The sequence below is a fragment of the Trichomycterus rosablanca genome, chromosome 1 (genome assembly GCF_030014385.1).
Source record: "Trichomycterus rosablanca isolate fTriRos1 chromosome 1, fTriRos1.hap1, whole genome shotgun sequence".
NCBI lineage: Eukaryota > Metazoa > Chordata > Actinopteri > Siluriformes > Trichomycteridae > Trichomycterus > Trichomycterus rosablanca.
This window is the reverse complement of record NC_085988.1, coordinates 52,133,248-52,156,915: the sequence shown is the minus strand read 5'-3', so window position 1 is coordinate 52,156,915 and position 23,668 is coordinate 52,133,248. Positions and strand designations below refer to the sequence as shown.

The window sequence follows — 23,668 nt, the reverse complement described above, 5'->3', positions numbered from 1 at the left end:
AAAGTACTCCCAAACCCATATGGCGATGTCCATCATGATAGCATTATGGTTTCTCAAACAATACTGTCCGAGGGCTTGATGATGACACACATTCAGCAGCGGTTTCCCCATGGCCTGTATGCACCAAGACTTCCCCTGACTCCCTGACTCTTTTCATGATATTATGAATCTGCTGATGGGGGATTATTTTCAATCTTGTGCTGAGAAACACAACTGACTGACAATTCTCTCACGCAGTTTGGCAAAATGTGGTCCATACTTACTTACAAAGTCTAAGCCTTTGCTGGACGCTGCTTTTATACTCAATCTTGATTACCTCGCCAGTTACCAGTTAAACTGCTAATTGTGAAACCTTAAGTCTTATTTTGCTTCTGTCCCAACTTTTTTGAGTGCATTGTAGACATCACATTCTATTGTTTGTTTATATTTACAAAATACAATTAGGTTTGTCAGTGAAAACACTGAAAATGTTTTATGTACTTTTATTAGCTAAATAAATGTTTAAGCAATTGAACAAATTACTTTTAACAAATTACATTTTTATTGCATTTTTTTAAATGTGCTGCAACTTCTGGAAGTGAGGTTTGTAAATAAAAATTGTGCATTAACATCTGCAGGAGAATTACATGTTAACATTTGTTTTACTGTAGAGGATGTTTGAATTTATTTTGAAACCTCTGCATTATCAAAGTGTAAAGCTTTAATGCATTTACTTTTTTGTTTAAACCACAAACACAGGAGTCTGAATTCACTGTAATTTTACTTATTACTTACTTAATAAAAAATCTTACAAATAAATAATGCAACCAATTTCATAAACATTTCTTTGATTATCAGATATAATTCCTAAACTTGTTAAAAATGAAAATACATTAGAGCAGGTGGACCCATATTTGACAAGCTTTTGGCACAGTATAAATTCCACAGCATCAAAGTCTGAGGGGTCAGAGATTAGACAGACTGTCCTGGGGTGGTGAGTGGAGGCTTTCTCTGTCCCGATTCAAAGGTGGAGTCAGTTCTTGCAACTGCTGCTGTTGACTGTTTTCTAGCTCCTCCAATCTTTTCCGCAATGTAGTCAATTCCCTCTGGTACTGCTCTTCCTGAGAAAAAAACAATATAGAAGATAGATTGAAATGAAAGAAAAAATAGTTCATTACATTAATGTTTTATGAACTCCAGTTTACCTGCAGGTTTGAAAAGCTGCACTCAGAGCCTGGAAGGAGCAGAGAGGAAGGTAACGGTGTGGAAGCCATGTGGTTGCCCAACAACAGTTGACGGAACTCACTGTGTCTCTTCTGCAGCTCTTTTAAACGTCTGCTAAGTTGAGCATGTTCCTCAGCGAATGGGGGATTTCTAACATGGACACACATTAACACAACATTGGCAGTCTTGAAAATAATGGGTAAAATGTGGCACACCATATGGTCAAAGGTAAAAACAGTATTTGTGTAGTCAATCCTAGCTTCCAATCAATGTTCCAGTTTAACTTAAAGGTGTTCAGTCATTAGGGCTCTGTGCAGGTTTCTCCACACCAAACCCATCCTTTAATCAATTATCAATCAGAGAAGATCTAAAATCAACTAAATGAAATGACAAAGGCGGTCCAAAATGCAACAATTTACTACAAAACTCCAACATTCTCCTTTGTGGTGGAAATGTCCAGAAATAGGAAAAATCCAGACTTTTTGGGTCCCCAAACCCCAAATGTAACTGTATCTTAGACTTGAAATGGGTTGGATATTATACAGAATAACACCATATCCTCAGTTACTTCTTGGTCTTTTTTTCCTTAACACCATTACCACCTTGTTATAACACAAAGATCTGTGGATTCCATTAAGTACCAGTAGATTTAAAAAACTCAAAGTAAACTCAAAAAACTTAAAGCCAAAAAGTAAATGCTGACCCTGCGCTCTGACAAGCTGGGATATGTGAAAGAAACATTTTATTGTACTATGCATGTGTTTTTGTGTATTTTACTAGGTAATAACAATAATAATAATAATAACAATAATAATCACAATAATAATAATCATTATTATTATACACCTAATAAAATGTCCACTAAAAATGCACATAAAAGTAAATGAACACAGTAGTACTTTTTGGCCAACTGAGTCTCAATTTCCAATTCTTCTATCTTGGCTTCCAGCAGCTGTATTTTATCATGTAGTTTCTTCTCTTCAGCCTCAGTCATGTTCTTTCTCTGGAAAGGTGGAAGAAAGAAAATACTTAGCAGTAGTGAAACATCCACAAGCTCATATTTAAAAACACCACACAATATGGGCTTTTTAAAAACAGCAGTTTAAAACATTGAGAGGTAGAGAGAAAAAAAATACTTTTTTTTGAGCAAGTGCAGCCCTCTGCAGCCGCTCCTTGGCTTGGGTGTATTTCTCCTGTAGTTCTGCCTCTTTCTCTTGGAGTTTATGTTTCTCTTCCAACCATTCGACTTGCTTTTGTTCAGCCAGCCTGCAAAAAGCAAAATATTTTTGTTTGGGTATTCTTACCATACACGGTGTTGTTAGGTTTCAGTCAGTTTGATGTATACTATATGGATAAAGGAATTGGGATACATAAACATGGGCTTGTTGGGCATCACTTCCCCAAAATCATGGACATTAGTGTTGGCACCCACTTTGCAGCTGACATAGCCTACTCTATTCTGAGAAAGCTTTCCACAACAAGTTTATTTGTAGGAATTTGTGCCCACAAGGTAAGTGAGATCAAATATTGATGCTGGACAAAAGGTTTGGCCCGCAATTGGTGTTGCGATTTTATATAGAGTGTTTAGTAGCATTGAGGTCAGGGTTTTATGCAAGCCACTAAAGTTCCTTCACAAAAAAAATAAAAATTACCCTCGTTTTCATTAACCTCACTTTGTGCACAGGGGTATAGTCAATCAAGAGCAGAAAATGCCCTCCTTTAACTCTTAGCACAAAGTTGAAAGCATAAAATACATTTTCTGTCGATAATTTTAGATACCTATTAGCAAGGAGTGTGGCAAAAACACCTGAATTCAATAATTAGGAAGGGTGTCCACATACTTTTGGCCATAGAGTCTATGTTTTTTGAATTAGCTTCCTGTAACCGCACACATTCAGTTTAAAACAATGATGCTTGCCTACAAAGCCAAAAATGGACCAGATCCAAACTTCCTTAGGCCAAGTTCACACTACACGACTTTCCAAGTCGTCAGGTCGCTTTACAGTTCACACTACACAATTGGATCTCTTGTAATACGGAGTCTTTCAAGTCGGTGTGGCTTTCACACTACACGACTGATCGGCGAGTTTCACACTACACTATCTATCACCAACTGGAATTTTTGCAATGCAACATTGGTATTATGTTTTGTAGAGAACGATAAGGTCAGAAATACTGTAAAACCTGTGTGCGTGCCGATGTATTCTGATATAAACTATATTATGCCCCTGTCCCACCTTTTTATAACTCCTCCCCTGCGTTTCCCCTCACACCGTATCTTGAGTTCTCATTGGCTGTTCAACATAGCACTCATTGCCAGTTGTGTGACTCAGATCCAGATATTTGACATGCTAGAAATCTCTCTTCGGTTGCTGAGCACTCGGCGATGGCTTGGCGAGCCGCTCAGATCGAGTTGTTGAGTAGTTCACACATAGCGATTGAGGGCCGAGTTTCGATCACCGTGCGAACGCTGAGTTGCTCCCGAGCCGGCAAATCTAGCGCCGACCAGTCTACGAGCGAAAATCAGAGCAAAAATCGTGTAGTGTGAACTAGGCATTAGAGAGCTCATCACAACGTTCTGAATAGCCCTAAGAATAAGCTACTGAATCTGGGTTTAATAATCTGTAACTAATTATTTATTACACAAAATGGTCAAAAATATTTTTTCTGAAAAACTTTTACATGACAATTTATGGGAACCTAAAAGGCTTTGGTGTACCTCTCAGCTACTTGCTGTGTTTTTTCTACTTGTAAGCGAGTATTCCGTAGCTCATCTCTCACTCTTTCCAGATTCTCCCTCAGTCTTCTATTGGTGTCCATCAATTCACTTTGCGAATCAGACAGAGTGCTGATCTGTAAATGAAGCTCTGTATTTTGCTAAGAGAAAATAAAACCACATGAAAAGATTTAGTAAAGAGCATGGCTTATGGAGGGTGCCAAATTGAAATGTAATCGCTAGGTGGAAAACTGTGAAATGCAGTACACGTCATTGCTTTTTCATAGTGAATACATTGAATTCTTATGTCTTTCATAGTGATATACAGAATACATTGTATGTACCTTAACGAGGTACAGACTAAGCGCAGGCTGCCCCGAGAGGAAAGGCTGTACTTCCTCACTCAATGTACCAAAAATGTCCCAATTCCTCCCCAAGTTTCATCATCCTTAACTTCAACTCCCTCCCAAGACGCCGACAAACTGCCCCACCTACTGGTGGAGAACAGAGAGAGCTGAACACTAGCAGCACTCTACACACACCTGCCATCAGTTGAGGAACAGTGGGTGACCATGTCCCACACACACACAAAACATTTTTTTATAATTACTACCTACATAAAACATTACTGTCAATGTTACCATTTCAATGTTACCATTTCAATGTTACTATTTGGACTGTTTTTATTATTATTTTAATTTTATACATCTGTAACTATTTTGTATATATTTGTACTTTCTTATTGTTATTTTTTTTCTCTTTTCTCTGTAACCAAGCTTTGACAATACGAATGTTCTTATTTGTCATGCCAATAAAGCTACCTTCGAGTTGAGTTGAGTACAGAATACATGCAAAAATGAAAAGTTCCATTGCATTGATTTAATGTTGCGTGACCTCTTCACAGAAAAACAATACATGCAGGTTTGCATTTAAAAGAGTGAAATGCTGAATTAATGTCAAAATTAAATACAAGTTAGCTTGAAAATGCAATAAACTCCTAGCCATACTACATTTTACTGTGTGGTGCTTTGAATGTGCCTAAACAAGCAGTGAGGTATTTGTGTCACAATGAAAAGTAATCATTGTTCAATTAAAATCCTCTACCAAATTTGGGGCATGGTTAATGGGGCTGTAACTCTGAAACACACATACCCCTTTTCCACCGACCCGGATCCGGCTCTGTTCTGGTTCGTGAACTTGATTTTGAACCGGTTCTGCGTGTTTCCACCGGAAAAAAGAGGTTCCAGACAGAGAACTAGCGTTCTAATCTGGCACCACAGAATATTTGTTTTTTCAGCACGAACCGTGAAGTCATCTGTGGGCGTGTCAGAGTGTAGAGGTTTGGAGTGGACGCTTTCACATGAGACATTATAACATTATATAGAATTTAAACCACTTTCAAAATGATGAACTGTGTGATATGACATGTTAAAAGTGACCCGGACAGAACGAACACCGCTTAACATGAAAAATAAAGCGTAACGTGGCTTGTTGTATTAAAACAATGAACGATGTACAGAGCACTTATAACCAGTACAGAGCACTTATAACCAGTAATAACGGAGAGAAATTGAGTGTTTCTGTGTCGTACTTTTAGTACATTAAGCCACGTTACGCTTTATTTTAGGTGAAGCTTTTTGTGGATTCAGAACCTCAAGCTGCATAAACACCACACGTGAAGTTAACACGGCTTAACACAGATACATGTGGAGCTTTTAGACTGGATTTGATGGTTATTTCACACAAATGTATGTTCGTGTCGTGGAACTTTAATGATGTTTTTTCGCTCAAGCTAAGTGCTGAGCAAACTGGTTATTTGCGCCGAGGGTCGCGGTGACAGCGAAGCGCAAAACGCTTCTCACATCAATGAACTAAAGAAAACAACAACTGCGACAAACACGTCTACGTCTTCTTATCACCAATAGTTGAGCGATGCTTTAAAACAAACATCTGTAACAACAGCACAAATCCCCATAGATAATCTACATGCTCCACCATCATGTTACTGCTCTTTACTTTCTTGTGTAACGCCCACTGTTGATGACGCAGGCTTGGTTCCCAAAAACTGGTCGAAACACGGGTCAGTTCTCTACAAAACACCAAGGTTCGAAGAAACCTAACCAAAACCGGTTCAAGAACCATGGTTCTTTTGGTGGAAAAGCGCTAACAGTGCAAGCAAAGTTCAGCTGCAATGAGGTGCACATTTTAGCTATTGTACTGCAAGGACCTGTCCCATGTTGTCTAAGAGCCACTAATCTTTAAAAAGCGGTTTTCTGTAACTAAGCCATCCACAACATGATAAATTAAAGTATTTTTTTCTTTTACTCTGTCCCAATAAACATTTTCTCTGTATTAAGTTACAGCTACGAGCAGTTACCTCTGTCTGGTTTGCAAGATTGCATAAATATTGCAATTAGACAGTGATTACTTTTGACTGTGGCATGAACACCTCAGTGATTGGACTGAAATACAATGATAGTAATGTGCTATGTTTAGGCACATTAAAAGCACCACACAGTGAAATGTAGTACCACTGTACAAGATTATTGCATTTTAAGCTGATTTGAATTCAATTCTGACACAAATTCAGCATATCATTATTGTAAATGCAAACCTGTATTGGTTTTCTGTTAAAAGGTGGAGTGCATGTCACTATGGAAAGGCAATAAGGTGTGTATTCAATTTCAATTTGGCACTAATTTCCCTCCATAATGGCTAATCAAATAATTAAATAGCTTTTTAAGATAAACACATATACAAATGGCTAAAGAGTCTACTGAGCAGTAGGTTTCTTTTGGTACTCACTCGTCTTAGCTCTGTGTTCTCTGTCTTTTGTCTTTCCAGCTCCTCTAGCTGCAATCCCTGCTGTTGCACTTTAGCTCTGAGACACACAAACATCTAATCAGAAATAAATCTACAGACACTCCTGTTCAGCATACTTCTGTTCTAGAAATTGGTATTGTAACCATAATCTGTATTTGAATAACTACTGTGGTAAACAAATAGTATTAGAATATCATATCAAAATGAAAAATTACTTTTGATACTTAAGACTTTCACTCAAGTAATATTCTAAGATGTGATTAAGTCTTTTACTCAAGTAATATTCTAAGAGGTGATTAAGATCTTTACTCAAGTAATATTCTAAGAGGTGATTAAGACCTTTACTCAAATAATATTCTAAGCAATGACTTAAACTTCTATCAAAGTAAATTTCTGTTAAGATATCTGTACTTTTTCTCAAGTACTGTACTGTTTCTAAACCTGAGCCTATATGGCAAGTTACCGACTACTTGTGCCATCTTGAATACTTACCTAACTACTTTTATGTGAAAGAGCACAGATATAATGCTTCTGAACTAAAATCTTGTTGCAAGGTGTTGAGTTTCCTTACATAAGGTTAGAGAGCTAACCTAATTGTCTTTTGGTTGTTTAAAATACAAAAATGCATTAAAGTGTGTACTGTCATTGCATTAAAAGTTCCATCCAATTCTAGCTGAAATGGATTTACTGCTTTTGAAGAGAAACAAATAACTATAAACAGTCATGTCAAGTATGAAGCATGCATATAACTAAAGAAATAATCTGCTGTTAATCTGTAATGCTCAAAAAATTAATTAGACCTGGGGCGAAGACCCTTTGGCCTGTTGCTGAATATGGCCCCCGCTCAACCATATATGGCCTGTCATATATTTCCTAGATTTTATTGGGTAAATTTTTATGTTGCACCTCAGAATTGTACGTAGTTTGTGGCACGAAACTAGGTATGTACATTTACATTTATGCTTGAAATGGAGCAGATGTTTTTATCAGATGTTTAGCGACTTACAATTGTGAACATATACAGTGTATCACAAAAGTGAGTACACCCCTCACATTTCTGCAAATATTTCATTATATCTTTTCATGGGACAACACTATAGACATGAAACTTGGATATAACTTAGAGTAGTCAGTGTACAACTTGTATAGCAGTGTAGATTTACTGTCTTCTGAAAATAACTCAACACACAGCCATTAATGTCTAAATAGCTGGCAACATAAGTGAGTACACCCCACAGTGAACATGTCCAAATTGTGCCCAAATGTGTCGTTGTCCCTCCCTGGTGTCATGTGTCAAGGTCCCAGGTGTAAATGGGGAGCAGGGCTGTTAAATTTGGTGTTTTGGGTACAATTCTCTCATACTGGCCACTGGATATTCAACATGGCACCTCATGGCAAAGAACTCTCTGAGGATGTGAGAAATAGAATTGTTGCTCTCCACAAAGATGGCCTGGGCTATAAGAAGATTGCTAACACCCTGAAACTGAGCTACAGCATGGTGGCCAAGGTCATACAGCGGTTTTCCAGGACAGGTTCTACTCGGAACAGGCTTCGCCAGGGTCGACCAAAGAAGTTGAGTCCACGTGTTCGGCGTCATATCCAGAGGTTGGCTTTAAAAAATAGACACATGAGTGCTGCCAGCATTGCTGCAGAGGTTGAAGACGTGGGAGGTCAGCCTGTCAGTGCTCAGACCATACGCCGCACACTGCATCAACTCGGTCTGCATGGTCGTCATCCCAGAAGGAAGCTGACGCACAAGAAAACCCACAAACAGTTTGCTGAAGACAAGCAGTCCAAGAACATGGATTACTGGAATGCCCTGTGGTCTGACGAGACCAAGATAAACTTGTTTGGCTCAGATGGTGTCCAGCATGTGTGGCGGCGCCCTGGTGAGAAGTACCAAGACAACTGTATCTTGCCTACAGTCAAGCATGGTGGTGGTAGCATCATGGTCTTGGGCTGCATGAGTGTTGCTGGCACTGGGGAGCTGCAGTTCATTGAGGGAAACATGAATTCCAACATGTACTGTGACATTCTGAAACAGAGCATGATCCCCTCCCTTCGAAAACTGGGCCTCATGGCAGTTTTCCAACAGGATAACGACCCCAAACACAACCTCCAAGATGACAACTGCATTGCTGAGGAAGCTGAAGGTAAAGGTGATGGACTAAACCCAATTGAGCACCTGTGGCGCATCCTCAAGTGGAAGGTGGAGGAGTTCAAGGTGTCTAACATCCACCAGCTCCGTGATGTCATCATGGAGGAGTGAAAGAGGATTCCAGTAGCAACCTGTGCAGCTCTGGTGAATTCCATGCCCAGGAGGGTTAAGGCAGTGCTGGATAATAATGGTGGTCACACAAAATATTGACACTTATTGGCACAATTTGGACATGTTCACTGTGGGGTGTACTCACTTATGTTGCAGCTATTTAGACATTAATGGCTGTGTGTTGAGTTATTTTCAGAAGACAGTAAATCTGCACTGCTATACAAGTTGTACACTGACTACTCTAAGTTATATCCAAGTTTCATGTCTATAGTGTTGTCCCATGAAAAGATATAATGAAATATTTGCAGAAATGTGAGGGGTGTACTCACTTTTGTGATACACTGTATAATCCAAGCAATTGAGGGTTAAGGGCCTTAATCAAGGGCCCAACAGTGGCAACTTGGCAGTAGTAGGGCTTGTACCATGAACCTTCCAGTGCCTCAAGCACTGAGCTACCACTACCATATGCAAATATTAATCTGGCCCCCAGCTGGAAAAAGGTTCCCCACCCCTAAATGAGACAGTGCGTCATGCCTGAACCACTTAGAATAAACTCCATGCCCTTGGTAAAGTGTCATTCTTTATTAGTCATACAATGCACTAACAAGCACCCCTTAGATAAAATATACCTCAAATAAAATGAAATAAACGAACATACAAAGTTTAAGACAGAAAAGTTAGTACTTGATATTTTGCAGCTCTTTGCGGGCAACTTCCTCCCCAAGCTGAGCAGCACGTAAACGATCCTCAAACTCCTCTGATTTAGAATTTCCTGTTGCTTCCTGCAAAGCTCTCTGCTGCTCCAACTCAGACAGACGATGCTCCAGTTCAAGTCTGATGCAAATCCAAACAAATGACAAATCAAGATGCAAAGTGAAACTAAAGACATTTTTAATCAATACACCAAATACCTGATAAGGTAAGGGAAAAACTTAGCAGAGGAAAAAAAAAAAATCATACTTCTCCTCTTGAACTGCAGCCATTTTTTGCATCTCTTCCTCTTTAGCTCCCTGTAGCCTTCTCACCATTTCCCGCTCTTTATCAGAAAGTAACTCTGTATTTCTTTTCACTGTTGCCTTCAAAACTTCAAGATCAGACTGAAGACCTAAGACATAGAGATTATCAGGACTGGGAAAGTAAAAAGACAAGATTTAAAAAGACAGATAGGCAAGTGAGGCCTGGCACTAGAAGGAGACAGAAAGCTGAGAGAAATGGGGAGGAAAAGAGAATTTTGAAGCATACTTTCCACTTGAGTTTGCAGTATATCTCGCTCCCTCTCCACTTCTCCTCTGGCTTTCAGACATTCCAGTTTAACATTAGCCAGCTCCAACTTGTGGGCGTGCATTTTTTCTTCAACCTGTTTTGTATATTTTATATTATATTATATATATATATATATATATATATAATAATAGAATGACAAACATGCACAGACCGAGATAAAAGTATCTAAAAGTAGAGATATGAATATTTGGTCATGTATTTAGAGATTGCAGAGAACTTGGCACACCTGATGGTGAAGATCATTCATTTCTCTCTCAGCTTTGTGCAGTTTAGTAGTGATTGTGGTGTTCTGCTCCTGGCTTAGGTGCAGTTCTTTCTCCACTAGCTGCAGGTGCATGCGCAAAGACTGTTTCTCTGACTGTATCACATCAGTTAATAATAATTAAAAAAAACATTTAAAGCACTTATCCACAGCACTGATTCCCAAATTTTTACATAGCTCTGGGACAGTAAACATCTCATAGAGTACCTACTCTAGCTCATTTAAACCACTTTAAACCATTTAAACATTAAAACCACCTCCTTGTTTCTACACACACTGTCCATGTTATCAGCTCCACTTACCATATAGAAGCACTTTGTAGTTCTACAATTACTGACTGTAGTCCATCTGTTTCTCTGCATACTTTGTTAGCCCCCTTTCAAGTGTTCTTCAATGGTCAGGACCCCAACAGGACCACCTCAGAGCAGGTATTATTTAGGTGGTGGATCATTCTCAGCACTGAAGTGACACTGACATGGTGGTGGTGTGTTAGTGTGTGTTGTGCTGGTATGAGTGGATAAGACATAGCAATGCTGATGGAGTTTTTAAACACCTCACGGTCACTGCTGGACTGAGAATAGTCCACCAACCAAAAATATTCAGCCAACGGCACCCCATGGGCAGAGTCCTGTGACCACTGATGAAGATCCAGAAGATGACTAACTCAAACGGCAGCAAAAGATGAGCAATCGTCTCTGACTTTACATCTACAAGGTGGGCCAACTAGGTAGGAGTGTCTAATAGAGTGGACAGTGAGTGGACATGATATTTAAAAACTCCAGCAACGCTGCTGTGTCTGATCCACTCATACCAGCACAACACACACTAACACACCACCACCATGTCATTGTCACTGCAGTGCTGAGAATGATCTACCACCTAAATAATACCTGCTCTGTGGTGGTCCTGTTGGGGTCCTAACCATTGAGGAACAGGGTGAAAGCAGGCTAAAAAGGTATGTAGAGAAACAGATGGACTACAGTCAGTAATTGTAGAACTACAAAGTGCTTCTATATGATAAGTGGAGCTGATAAAATGAACAGTGAGTGTAGAAACAAGGAGGTGGTTTTAATGTTATGGCTGATCAGTGTACATACACCAGTTTGAAAAATGATGTTCTTCAACAAACTCCCACATGCAACAATTCAATATAACTATCTAATATTAGACATTAAAATGAGGGACAAACCCAGTCTGCAGCTTGGTTCCAATGAGTTTGCTAAATACTTCCCAGTATCTCCAAAATTTCCAGTACTATGACACAGCATTAAATAATAAAATCTACAATAATGACCACAGACAATCATGCATCTTTATGTATAAAACCCTTATTTACTAACATCTCCAGGCAAGCCAAAATGTACAAAACAATGATCTCGGTTTGTCAAACATACAGTGGATTTGGAAAGTACTTAGGCTTGACTTTTTGCGCACTTAATTGTGTTGTAGAGTCGATTTTTTGAAGAGACAGGGGTGAGATTTCAGCTTTATAATAATGACCCTACATGCTGCCAAAACAACAGTGGAGTGGCTTTGGGCCCAGTCTCTTAATGTACTTGATGAGACCAGGCAAAACCCAGATATAAACCCCATAAAACAATTATGGAGAGACCTAATAACAAATATTTATTTTCAATTTATCATTATGGGTCATAGTTTAGAAGTGTAGGTTGATGGGTAAAAATGACAATTATATCTTTTCAAAATTCAGAGCACAATCCACAATACAAAAAAGTGTGCAAGAATTTAGGGGGAAAAATGACAATTATATCTTTTCAAAATTCAGAGCACAATCCACAATACAAAAAAGTGTGCAAGAATTTAGGGGCTCTGAATATGTTTTGAAAACACTGTATATCTCAAAGTAGCACATAAGTTGTCTCACCTCTAAGGCCTTAAGTGCAGCCTGGGATTCGACTAGCTGTCGAAGCTGGATGCGCTGTGTGTTTTCAGCCTGTGCACCTGTGCTGTCCTTCTCAGCACGAAGCTCGGCTACCTCTGCCTCGAGACCACGGAGTCTCTGGTGCAGCTGTGCTTTTTCTCTCAGCAGTGCTTCCACACGCTTTCCATCCCGTGCAGGATCTCCACTCTGCAGCTGTGCAGTTAGCTCCTCTTTATCTCTCTCCAGACGAGCCAGCTAAACATGAAATAAGTAATGTATACAAATAACAATCTTAATAACTGGACAACTGGAAGTGTCAAATGGCACTATCATACATTTCTTTTCTGTTTCTCCAAAAAAAAAGCATTTTTGCCACTACATGGCAAAACAACACTAAAACAAACTTGTTAGTACACTATTAATAGTGTTAAAACCATTTAAGTAAATTATTTTAATTAATGCTGTGCAACTGGGGATGTAGCATCTTTTTTAAAGATGCAGATCATTTGTTTCAGCTGTACAACCATACTTAGTAATCAATCTTATTAACTGTATTAAATACCTTTTATTTTATTTTGCACAAGTAAAACCTTGACCTAAGACCAATTCACGTTTTTTTGTCTGAAACAGCAAAACTGTAGCAAACATAATACAGGGTAAACTGGCTGAAAATAGGCTCATCATGGAATACTACACTGTAATGAAAGCATAAACAACCAGGTATGCTAATAAGAAAGACGTACATCAGCATTGTAACGTATCCCCCTCTCCTGCAGAATGCGCTCATGCTCCTCTCGTTGGTGGTCAAACTCTGATTTAAAAAAAGTAAGTTCATAGCGCAGTTTATTGTATTCACTTCGGTACTTCTCAGCTTCCTAGGTCAGACAGAGGAAAAGTGATGAATACAAATTCAACAACAGTGCTATCACTAACAATATAAAACATCTTCGCCATAATGTCTACAATTACCATATGCATTATATGGACATGCACACTTTGACTGAATGTGCAGCATGGTGATGAAGTGAGCTTCTTTCTTTCTTTATCAGTAACTAAAATGATTGGTAAATGCATAATTGTTACAGTTTAATCCCTGTAAACTTCAACAGAGAGTGAAGTGTAGTTTGGAGAGTGTAGTGTGTACACGTGGCAGTGTGTTGGCGTTCAGAGTCTGCAAACATTTTAAAAAATAATATCAGTGCATCCTTATAACCTCTAGGTGCTGCAGCTACTGTATGTAGCACATTAAAAGTCTATTGCTAGATAAAATCCCAGTAGCTTTAAATAGCCTAGTTTTGCCCTAATTACAAAAAAAGTGCTTCAATTCAAGAATACAAAGCTGGTCTTACCTCCTCTAGCTTACTAAAGTGCTCTCTGATAGGAACTTCCATTTCCTGGTGTACCTGTGCTTTTAACAGCTCCATTCGCTGAGGAGTCATTACCTACCACACACATACACAGAAATAAACAGCGACAAAATATTTTCTTATTTCCTTAAATATGCTGTATTCCTTTTTTATTTTGTCCTTCACATCAATGGAATAAAGTTACAATAACTGCCTAAAACAGCATCATTACAAACTAAAATGAAAAAAAAAACAAAAAAAACAAAAAACGAATAAATCGTAAAGGCATTAGCATTGTTAAAAACAATTATACAAGGTCAAATGTATGTATGCATTAATGAGTATGATAATATCCTACTATAACCTGTGTAATGAGTAGAGTAAAATGTCTTTTATATAGCAATTCAAAATAGCCTTGGATGTAAGTTAAAAAAAAAAAAATAATAATAATAATAATAATAATTATATATATATATATATATATATATATATACACACAGGGGTTGGACAAAATAACTGAAACACCTGTCATTTTAGTGTGGGAGGTTTCATGGCTAAATTGGACCAGTCTGGTGGCCAATCTTCATTAATTGCACATTGCACCAGTAAGAGCAGAGTGTGAAGGTTCAATTAGCAGGGTAAGAGCACAGTTTTGCTCAAAATATTGATGTCACCCACAACATTATGGGTGGGTGACATACCAGAGTTCAAAAGAGGACAAATTGTTGATGCACGTCTTGCTGGCGCATCTGTGACCAAGACAGCAAGTCTTTGTGATGTATCAAGAGCCACGGTATCCAGGGTAATGTCAGCATACCACCAAGAAGGACAAACCACATCCAACAGGATTAACTGTGGACGCAAGAGGAAGCTGTCTGAAAGGGATGTTCAGGTGCTAACCCGGATTGTATCCAAAAAACATAAAACCACGGCTGCCCAAATCACGGCAGAATTAAATGTGCACCTCAACTCTCCTGTTTCCACCAGAACTGTCCGTCGGGAGCTCCACAGGGTCAATATACACGGCCGGGCTGCTATAGCCAAACCTTTGGTCACTCGTGCCAATGCCAAACGTCGGTTTCAATGGTGCAAGGAGCGCAAATCTTGGGCTGTGGACAATGTGAAACATGTATTGTTCTCTGATGAGTCCACCTTTACTGTTTTCCCCACATCCGGGAGAGTTACGGTGTGGAGAAGCCCCAAAGAAGTGTACCACCCAGACTGTTGCATGCCCAGAGTGAAGCATGGGGGTGGATCAGTGATGGTTTGGGCTGCCATATGGCATTCCCTTGGCCCAATACTTGTGCTAGATGGGCGCGTCACTGCCAAGGACTACCGAACCATTCTGGAGGACCATGTGCATCCAATGGCGGTGCCGTGTATCAGGATGACAATGCACCAATACACACAGCAAGACTGGTGAAAGATTGGTTTGATGAACATGAAAGTGAAGTTGAACATCTCCCATGGCCTGCACAGTCACCAGATCTAAATATTATTGAGCCACTTTGGGGTGTTTTGGAGAAGCGAGTCAGGAAACGTTTTCCTCCACCAGCATCACGTAGTGACCTGGCCACTATCCTGCAAGAAGAATGGCTTAAAATCCCTCTGACCACTGTGCAGGACTTGTATATGTCATTTCCAAGACGAATTGACGCTGTATTGGCCGCAAAAGGAGGCCCTACACCATACTAATAAATTATTGTGGTCTAAAACCAGGTGTTTCAGTTATTTTGTCCAACCCCTGTATATATATATATATATATATATATATATATATATATATATATATATATATATATATATACAGTATATATAAATAAATAAATATATATATATATATATATATATTAGAGATGTGCCGATCGGGGTTTTTGGCACCGATTCCGATCTGCGATCTCCTTTCAGGGACATCGGCCGATAGCCAATTGCGATCGGGGGGAGGGGGGGTTGGGGGGGTTTAGCAGTAAATAAAATAAATAAACTTAAAAAGAGCCTCAGTGAAGATAAACCGGAGCAGCGCGCGTGTGTTTGTGTGTGTGTGTGTGCGCCCTTAGAAGATACGCTTTGTTCACAGTATCGCTATAAGTGATTCATTGATTCATGAGTCGATTCATTTTTCGCCAAGCGTAAGTTTCTCTTCTCAGTTATCTCTCCGTGTTTACTGTTATTAATTAAATGTCGTGGTTTTAAATAAACACCAGCTACTACAAAACATTCTGTGTGACTCTCTTACATTAAAAAGCTTAATTAAAAAGCTTAATTAAACTGCTATTACCACAGATCTGTAACCGACCGTCAGACTCGTTCCGTCTAAGGAGCTAAAAGTTCAGCAGATGATCCTGAACTAACGAATTTGCTAATGAATAAACTTTTGCCTCTGATTGGCTCTGTAACATTTTCTGTTCTCATCTACATCACAAGTAAGAACCGCTTACGATTTACCAAAGTGAACCAGGAGTTTATATAACGTGCTGATAGAATCGACTCAGATGTGACCGGGTTGAATTATCTTTTTAAAGTAAATATTACAATCAGCAAAATTACATCGTATGTATGATGCACAAAGTTAATGACGTTATTTTATGTCATGAAGAGCTTTCACTGTGGTTTCTGTACGATGGTTGATGAATGGTGATGTGATGGTTGGCGTCTGGATCAATCCACTGAGCTGTTAACTTAACATGATCTTTATATATCACACGATCGGATATAGCATATTTTGATTAAAAATCGGCCGATACCGATTCATAGCCGATCGATCGTCCCATCTCTAATATATATATATATATATATATATACAGTGTATCACAAAAGTGAGTACACCCCTCACATTTCTGCAGATATTTAAGTATATCTTTTCATGGGACAACACTGACAAAATGACACTTTGACACAATGAAAAGTAGTCTGTGTGCAGCTTATATAACAGTGTAAATTTATTCTTCCCTCAAAATAACTCAATATACAGCCATTAATGTCTAAACCACCGGCAACAAAAGTGAGTACACCCCTTAGTGAAAGTTCTTGAAGTGTCAATATTTTGTGTGGCCACCACTATTTCCCAGAACTTCCTTAACTCTCCTGGGCATGGAGTTTACCAGAGCTTCACAGGTTGCCACTGGAATGCTTTTCCACTCCTCCATGACGACATCACGGAGCTGGCAGATATTCGAGACTTTGCGCTCCTCCACCTTCCGCTTGAGGATGCCCCAAAGATGTTCTATTGGGTTTAGGTCTGGAGACATGCTTGGCCAGTCCATCACCTTTACCCTCAGCCTCTTCAATAAAGCAGTGGTCGTCTTAGAGGTGTGTTTGGGGTCATTATCATGCTGTAACACTGCCCTGCGACTCAGTTTCCGGAGGGAGGGGATCATGCTCTGCTTCAGTATTTCACAGTACATATTGGAGTTCATGTGTCCCTCAATGAAATGTAACTCCCCAACACCTGCTGCACTCATGCAGCCCCAGACCATGGCATTCCCACCACCATGCTTGACTGTAGGCATGACACACTTATCTTTGTACTCCTCACCTGATTGCCGCCACACATGCTTGAGACCATCTGAACCAAACAAATTAATCTTGGTCTCATCAGACCATAGGACATGGTTCCAGTAATCCATGTCCTTTGTTGACATGTCTTCAGCAAACTGTTTGCGGGCTTTCTTGTGTAGAGACTTCAGAAGAGGCTTCCTTCTGGGGTGACAGCCATGCAGACCAATTTGATGTAGTGTGCGGCGTATGGTCTGAGCACTGACAGGCTGACCCCCCACCTTTTCAATCTCTGCAGCAATGCTGACAGCACTCCTGCGCCTATCTTTCAAAGACAGCAGTTGGATGTGACGCTGAGCACGTGCACTCAGCTTCTTTGGACGACCAACGCGAGGTCTGTTCTGAGTGGACCCTGCTCTTTTAAAACGCTGGATGATCTTGGCCACTGTGCTGCAGCTCAGTTTCAGGGTGTTGGCAATCTTCTTGTAGCCATGGCCATCTTCATGTAGCGCAACAATTCGTCTTTTAAGATCCTCAGAGAGTTCTTTGCCATGAGGTGCCATGTTGGACCAGTATGAGAGAGTGTGAGAGCTGTACTACTAAATTGAACACACCTGCTTCCTATGCACACCTGAGACCTAGTAACACTAACAAATCACATGACATTTTGGAGGAAAAATGACATGCAGTGCTCAATTTGGACATTTAGGGGTGTAGTCTCTTAGGGGTGTACTCACTTTTGTTGCCGGTGGTTTAGACATTAATGGCTGTATATTGAGTTATTTTGAGGGAAGAATAAATTTACACTGTTATATAAGCTGCACACAGACTACTTTTCATTGTGTCAAAGTGTCATTTTGTCAGTGTTGTCCCATGAAAAGATATACTTAAATATCTGCAGAAATGTGAGGGGTGTACTCACTTTTGTGATACACTGTATATATATATATATATATATACAGTGTATCACAAAAGTGAGTACACCCCTCACATTTCTGCAGATATTTAAGTATATCTTTTCATGGGACAACACTGACAAAATGACACTTTGACACAATGAAAAGTAGTCTGTGTGCAGCTTATATAACAGTGTAAATTTATTCTTCCCTCAAAATAACTCAATATACAGCCATTAATGTCTAAACCACCGGCAACAAAAGTGAGTACACCCCTAAGAGACTACACCCCTAAATGTTCAAATTGAGCACTGCTTGTCATTTTCCCTCAAAAATGTCATGTGACTCGTTAGTGTTACTAGGTCTCAGGTGTGCATAGGGAGCAGGTGTGTTCAATTTAGTAGTACAGCTCTCACACTCTCTCATACTGGTCACTGAAAGTTCCAACATGGCACCTCATGGCAAAGAACTCTCTGAGGATCTTAAAAGACGAATTGTTGCGCTACATGAAGATGGCCAAGGCTACAAGAAGATTGCCAACACCCTGAAACTGAGCTGCAGCACAGTGGCCAAGATCATCCAGCGTTTTAAAAGAGCAGGGTCCACTCAGAACAGACCTCGCATTGGTCGTCCAAAGAAGCTGAGTGCACGTGCTCAGCGTCACATCCAACTGCTGTCTTTGAAAGATAGGCGCAGGAGTGCTGTCAGCATTGCTGCAGAGATTGAAAAGGTGGGGGGTCAGCCTGTCAGTGCTCAGACCATACGCCGCACACTACATCAAATTGGTCTGCATGGCTGTCACCCCAGAAGGAAGCCTCTTCTGAAGTCTCTACACAAGAAAGCCCACAAACAGTTTGCTGAAGACATGTCAACAAAGGACATGGATTACTGGAACCATGTCCTATGGTCTGATGAGACCAAGATTAATTTGTTTGGTTCAGATGGTCTCAAGCATGTGTGGCGGCAATCAGGTGAGGAGTACAAAGATAAGTGTGTCATGCCTACAGTCAAGCATGGTGGTGGGAATGCCATGGTCTGGGGCTGCATGAGTGCAGCAGGTGTTGGGGAGTTACATTTCATTGAGGGACACATGAACTCCAATATGTACTGTGAAATACTGAAGCAGAGCATGATCCCCTGCCTCCGGAAACTGGGTCGCAGGGCAGTGTTCCAGCATGATAATGACCCCAAACACACCTCTAAGACGACCACTGCTTTATTGAAGAGGCTGAGGGTAAAGGTGATGGACTGGCCAAGCATGTCTCCAGACCTAAACCCAATAGAACATCTTTGGGGCATCCTCAAGCGGAAGGTGGAGGAGTGCAAAGTCTCGAATATCCGCCAGCTCCGTGATGTCGTCATGGAGGAGTGGAAAAGCATTCCAGTGGCAACCTGTGAAGCTCTGGTAAACTCCATGCTCAGGAGAGTTAAGGCAGTTCTGGGAAATAATGGTGGCCACACAAAATATTGACACTTCAGGAACTTTCACTAAGGGGTGTACTCACTTTTGTTGCCGGTGGTTTAGACATTAATGGCTGTATATTGAGTTATTTTGAGGGAAGAATAAATTTACACTGTTATATAAGCTGCACACAGACTACTTTTCATTGTGTCAAAGTGTCATTTTGTCAGTGTTGTCCCATGAAAAGATATACTTAAATATCTGCAGAAATGTGAGGGGTGTACTCACTTTTGTGATACACTGTATATATAAATACTGTATCACGTTATGCTGTTTCTCTTATAGTCTTTATTATGTATGCTTTAAAAATATTCAAAAGAAAATAAAAGTGTCTCATACTGTCCTTAATACATCAGTAAATGCAAAAGCCTTTTTATTTAAATGTTATTTACACACCTGCAGTTTGAGCTCCTCAAGCTCCCGAGTTTTATCCAATAGCTCTCCTCTCAGCTCTGCTAGCAGCAGCTGCAGCTTCTCCTGAGTGGTCTGCTTCTCACAAAGCATTCTTTTCAGCTCACTTTGGGCCCGTGCGTACTCATCCTGAAGTCTAAAAGTTGGAACCATAGAATTCCCATTATCTAATTAACTTTTTACACCTTTTCGCCATTGCTGTGGCTGAAACATGTGGATTTAAATAATAGAAGAAGTATACCAATAAGGCCATATTTAAAATAGGTAAATGCAAACGTTTTATAAAACTAGAAAACATGCTCCTATTTTGCAATTACCTCACATTTAATACACTGTCTTTCATTACAAATTATATAGGCAGTATAAATAATTGGAATTCATTGAAATTTGATTGAAAAAAATATATGTACTTCAGAATTTCGTAGTATTAGGCACTACTGAAAAGCAAATAAGCACATTTGTGATTTGTTTGTTAATTCGGTTGTACAACAGTTCCTTACTGTTTCTCATTAAAACAAATGCTCAGAGGACTTTGAGCAGGCTGACTTGAATACTCACCAGAAGCTTATTTAATATGTTTGGAGTCATTGTTCACTTTTTATAAATATGGTCACTCCAAATAAAAAGAAATTGTCATGCTGATTAAATAATTTGTAATAAAAAAAAAAGTGTTTAAAATTTGCAAAAAATAAGTAAACATCTATTAACAGACATATTTCTATCAGACAGTATGTTGTCATGTCACCCAGCACATCTACAAACTAAAAAAAAAACCCATTAAATTTACCCAAAGGATGTGAATAACTAAGGCACCATACTACCTGGTGTGCTCAGCCTTTAACGTCTGGTAGTTGGTTTTGTGGTGCTCGCAGCGCATTCTTTCATCAATTAGCATGTTCTGCAACATCTCTGAGCCAATTAGCCCTGCTGATCCTCTTGGCATGACTTGGGCTCTCCCACTTCCACTAGCTTCCGTGTTCACAAATAAGGCAGAAGACTGACCCAGTGCAGTACTGTCCATTTTTTCTGCATGCGAGAGACAAAGAGAATCAACAGAAGAGCTTTTGTGCATTCTGTGCAACTGTTGACCTTGAGAAGGCAAAGTCACTTGCTTTATTTAGTCTACAGTAAAATTTTGGGTCTGGGTTGTAGACAGCCTTGTTCTGCAGACTGATGCCTGATGAAGTAAAGAATAGAACAGAAAGGGGGCAATCAGATAGTGGATGTTACCAAGACATAAAGAGTCTCAAGTGATTGCTCTCTCTCAGCCACTCACCGCTTGCACAGTTAATTCTCAAGTGATTTCACTTAATTTTTTGTTGTGGATACAAAACTGGTCTTTCAGGAGCACAGTGCAACTGCTCTTGTTGTCCGGGTAACTAACGCTTTCTGCCAGTGACAGGTCATGTGCAGCTTTATTTTGGATAGCGATGATATTTCGGTCCCCTCTTAAAAACGAAAGCCTCAAAAAGTAAACAAAGGACACGCAACTGGCTAAACTTAACAAAATATTACGTTCAACCACTTAACCAGTAGCTGAATCGTGTTTGAAAGTGGTTTCAGGTTAAACCAAACCAGAAGCTCACAGTGTTTCATCCAATTGTTCTTATTATGAAGTTTTATAATAAATGCAGCAAATTGCGTCTGTTTGGTTTTGGATAACACATAGGAGAAGACAAGGTTATTATTAACATTATATTATTACCTTTATTTAAAAAAAATTTGACGATGATAAAGTTAAAAATATGTATGGAACATTCTACGACAGGGAGCTTTGTGCATTTAACTGCTCACTTACGTAATAGAAGTGAGAGAGTTTTGGCTCATTTTTGAGTTATTTTCATTTTTCTATGAAAAATTAAATTATCTAAAGAAAACAAAACTGCAACGAAATTGTAGTAAATAAGTTGCAGCTATGATTACACTAGCAGCAAATAAACACAAAATACATAATAAATACACATTACCGTAAAGCGATAAAACTACAACAGTATCTCATTTTTCCAGATCCAATATGGCTGCGATTGTTTTTTTTTTTTTTTTTTTTTTTTTTCAAACAAATTCAAAATAAAAGCCCGTCTAAGTTAACGCACCGTCACCCAAAACTTTAAACCTTCTCAATTATACAGGTATAACAAAAATATTTAGTTACTAACCGATTTGTTCTGGTCAGGATCACGGTGGACTAGGCGCTACCCAGACGCCACTTATGTAATAGTGTATTTTTTGCCTTGCACCCAGAAACTGCATAAAAAGAGCATTGAAACGATTCCTCCCCAGCTAACACAGAACGTTCCCGTAACGTTAGATTTTGGTTCCCCTATGGTTATTTTTAGGGAATCATCCCATAACGTTATGGTAACGTTCTATTTTTGTTAAAAAAATTAGCGCTGTTCCCGGAACGTTCCGGGAACTATGAAACCTAACGTTCTCTCATGGTTTTATGAAAACTAACAGAGAACGTTATCTAAAAGTTGCCTTAAGGTTTTCTTTCTTATGTGTTTAAAGTAACGTTCCAGTAACGTTCCCGGAAGGTTTTCTTATGATCTTTAAACTTTTTTGGTAGGAACTTACCAAATAGCATACGGATGTGGGCCACTTCTGGCAACGTTACGGCACTGCCGGCTCACTGCCGGCATCGGCAAACAGCATATGAGCCAAAAGTGGCCCACATATATGGCCCACATGTCCCAAAACACATCTGGCAAAGACATGGCACCACTGGCAAACTAAGTGAGCCAGTAATACTGGCTCTTATATTAAAAATGGTAATGTCCCACTTTCTATACTCTAAAAAATGATTCAGCACATTAGTAAATTAAACAAAATATTGTAGCGTCGGCACAGGCTTTACCTAGAAAGCCTTGCGGCAGTGGTGTCTAAGCTCACCGTGGCCGTGTATCCCGTTGTTGGGAGTGGGCTGGCTGCGGTGAGGGTTGGGTAAGAAGCATATATGTTTGTCTGTTGTATGAATGTATGTGTGAGTGAATGAGTGTATGTACTAAACCACTGAGTGAACTGCCAAAGGCAGCTCACTCGCGGCCCCGACGCTCGCCTTCCTGCGCGCCACATTGGTGTCAGAAGTGGGATTGTGATGTTTGGGTGGCTCTGGTGGTTCGGTGGGCCAATATGCCCGATCTGTCTGAGTGCGCTGGCCCCGGGGTTGTTGCGGGGGCATGGAAAGCCAGGTGCAGCAGGGGGTGGAAACAGCGGCTCGGCAGTGTAATGGGGTGAGGTCCGGACATGGAGCCACCCAGTGGACGCTGGTGAGTGGGTCACCGGGACGGTTGACCATTAGGGAGGGGGCAGTGTAGCGTCGGCACAGGCTTTACCCAGAAAGCCTTGCGGCAGTGGTGTCTAAGCTCACCGTGGCCGTTGTTGGGAGTGGGCTGGCTGCGGTGAGGGTTGGGTAAGTAGCTTATATGTTTGTCTGTTGTATGAATGTATGTGTGTGTGAATGAGTGTATGTACTAAACCACTGAGTGAACTGCCAAAGGCAGCTCACTCGCGGCCCCGACGCTCGCCTTCCTGCTCGCCGGCGCCACAATATAATAAGTCAGTTCAACAAAAAAAAATTAATTGGAATTTTGCTTACATACTTCAACTTTAGCTGATTTAC

General features: G+C 39.9%; 1 protein-coding gene across 5 annotated transcripts; it reads right to left on the bottom strand.

Moving 5' to 3' along the window:
* Positions 1-743: 743 nt before the first annotated feature.
* Positions 744-22,093, bottom strand: cep83 (centrosomal protein 83). Of its 5 annotated transcripts, none has more exons than XM_063004069.1 (16): positions 22,017-22,074; positions 20,871-21,075; positions 20,035-20,185; positions 13,789-13,881; positions 13,183-13,314; positions 12,443-12,694; positions 10,522-10,653; positions 10,254-10,368; positions 9,972-10,116; positions 9,696-9,845; positions 6,725-6,800; positions 3,923-4,080; positions 2,340-2,469; positions 2,103-2,206; positions 1,185-1,353; positions 744-1,100 (listed from the first exon to the last, which is right to left on the bottom strand). In XM_063004069.1, exons 2-16 carry the CDS (start codon positions 21,068-21,070, stop codon positions 945-947), a joined length of 2,163 nt encoding a protein of 720 aa, XP_062860139.1. In that variant the 5' UTR covers positions 21,071-21,075; positions 22,017-22,074; the 3' UTR covers positions 744-944. The 5 variants fall into 5 exon arrangements, with proteins under 5 accessions (XP_062860139.1, XP_062860136.1, XP_062860140.1 ...); XM_063004066.1 differs by lacking the exon at positions 22,017-22,074 and adding an exon at positions 21,326-21,556 and having other exon boundaries at positions 20,871-21,226; XM_063004070.1 differs by lacking the exon at positions 20,871-21,075 and having other exon boundaries at positions 22,017-22,093.
* Positions 22,094-23,668: the final 1,575 nt, after the last annotated feature.

Coding starts and splice junctions, on each gene's coding strand:
- cep83 (XM_063004066.1), bottom strand. CDS start 21,121: ATGCACAAAAGCTCTTCTGTTGATTCTCTTTGTCTCTCGCATGCAGAA. Junction 10,654..12,442: donor CTGCACTTAAGGCCTTAGAG/GTGAGACAACTT, acceptor GATGTGATACAG/TCAGAGAAACAGTCTTTGCG. Junction 10,117..10,253: donor ACTGCAAACTCAAGTGGAAA/GTATGCTTCAAA, acceptor TCTATGTCTTAG/GTCTTCAGTCTGATCTTGAA.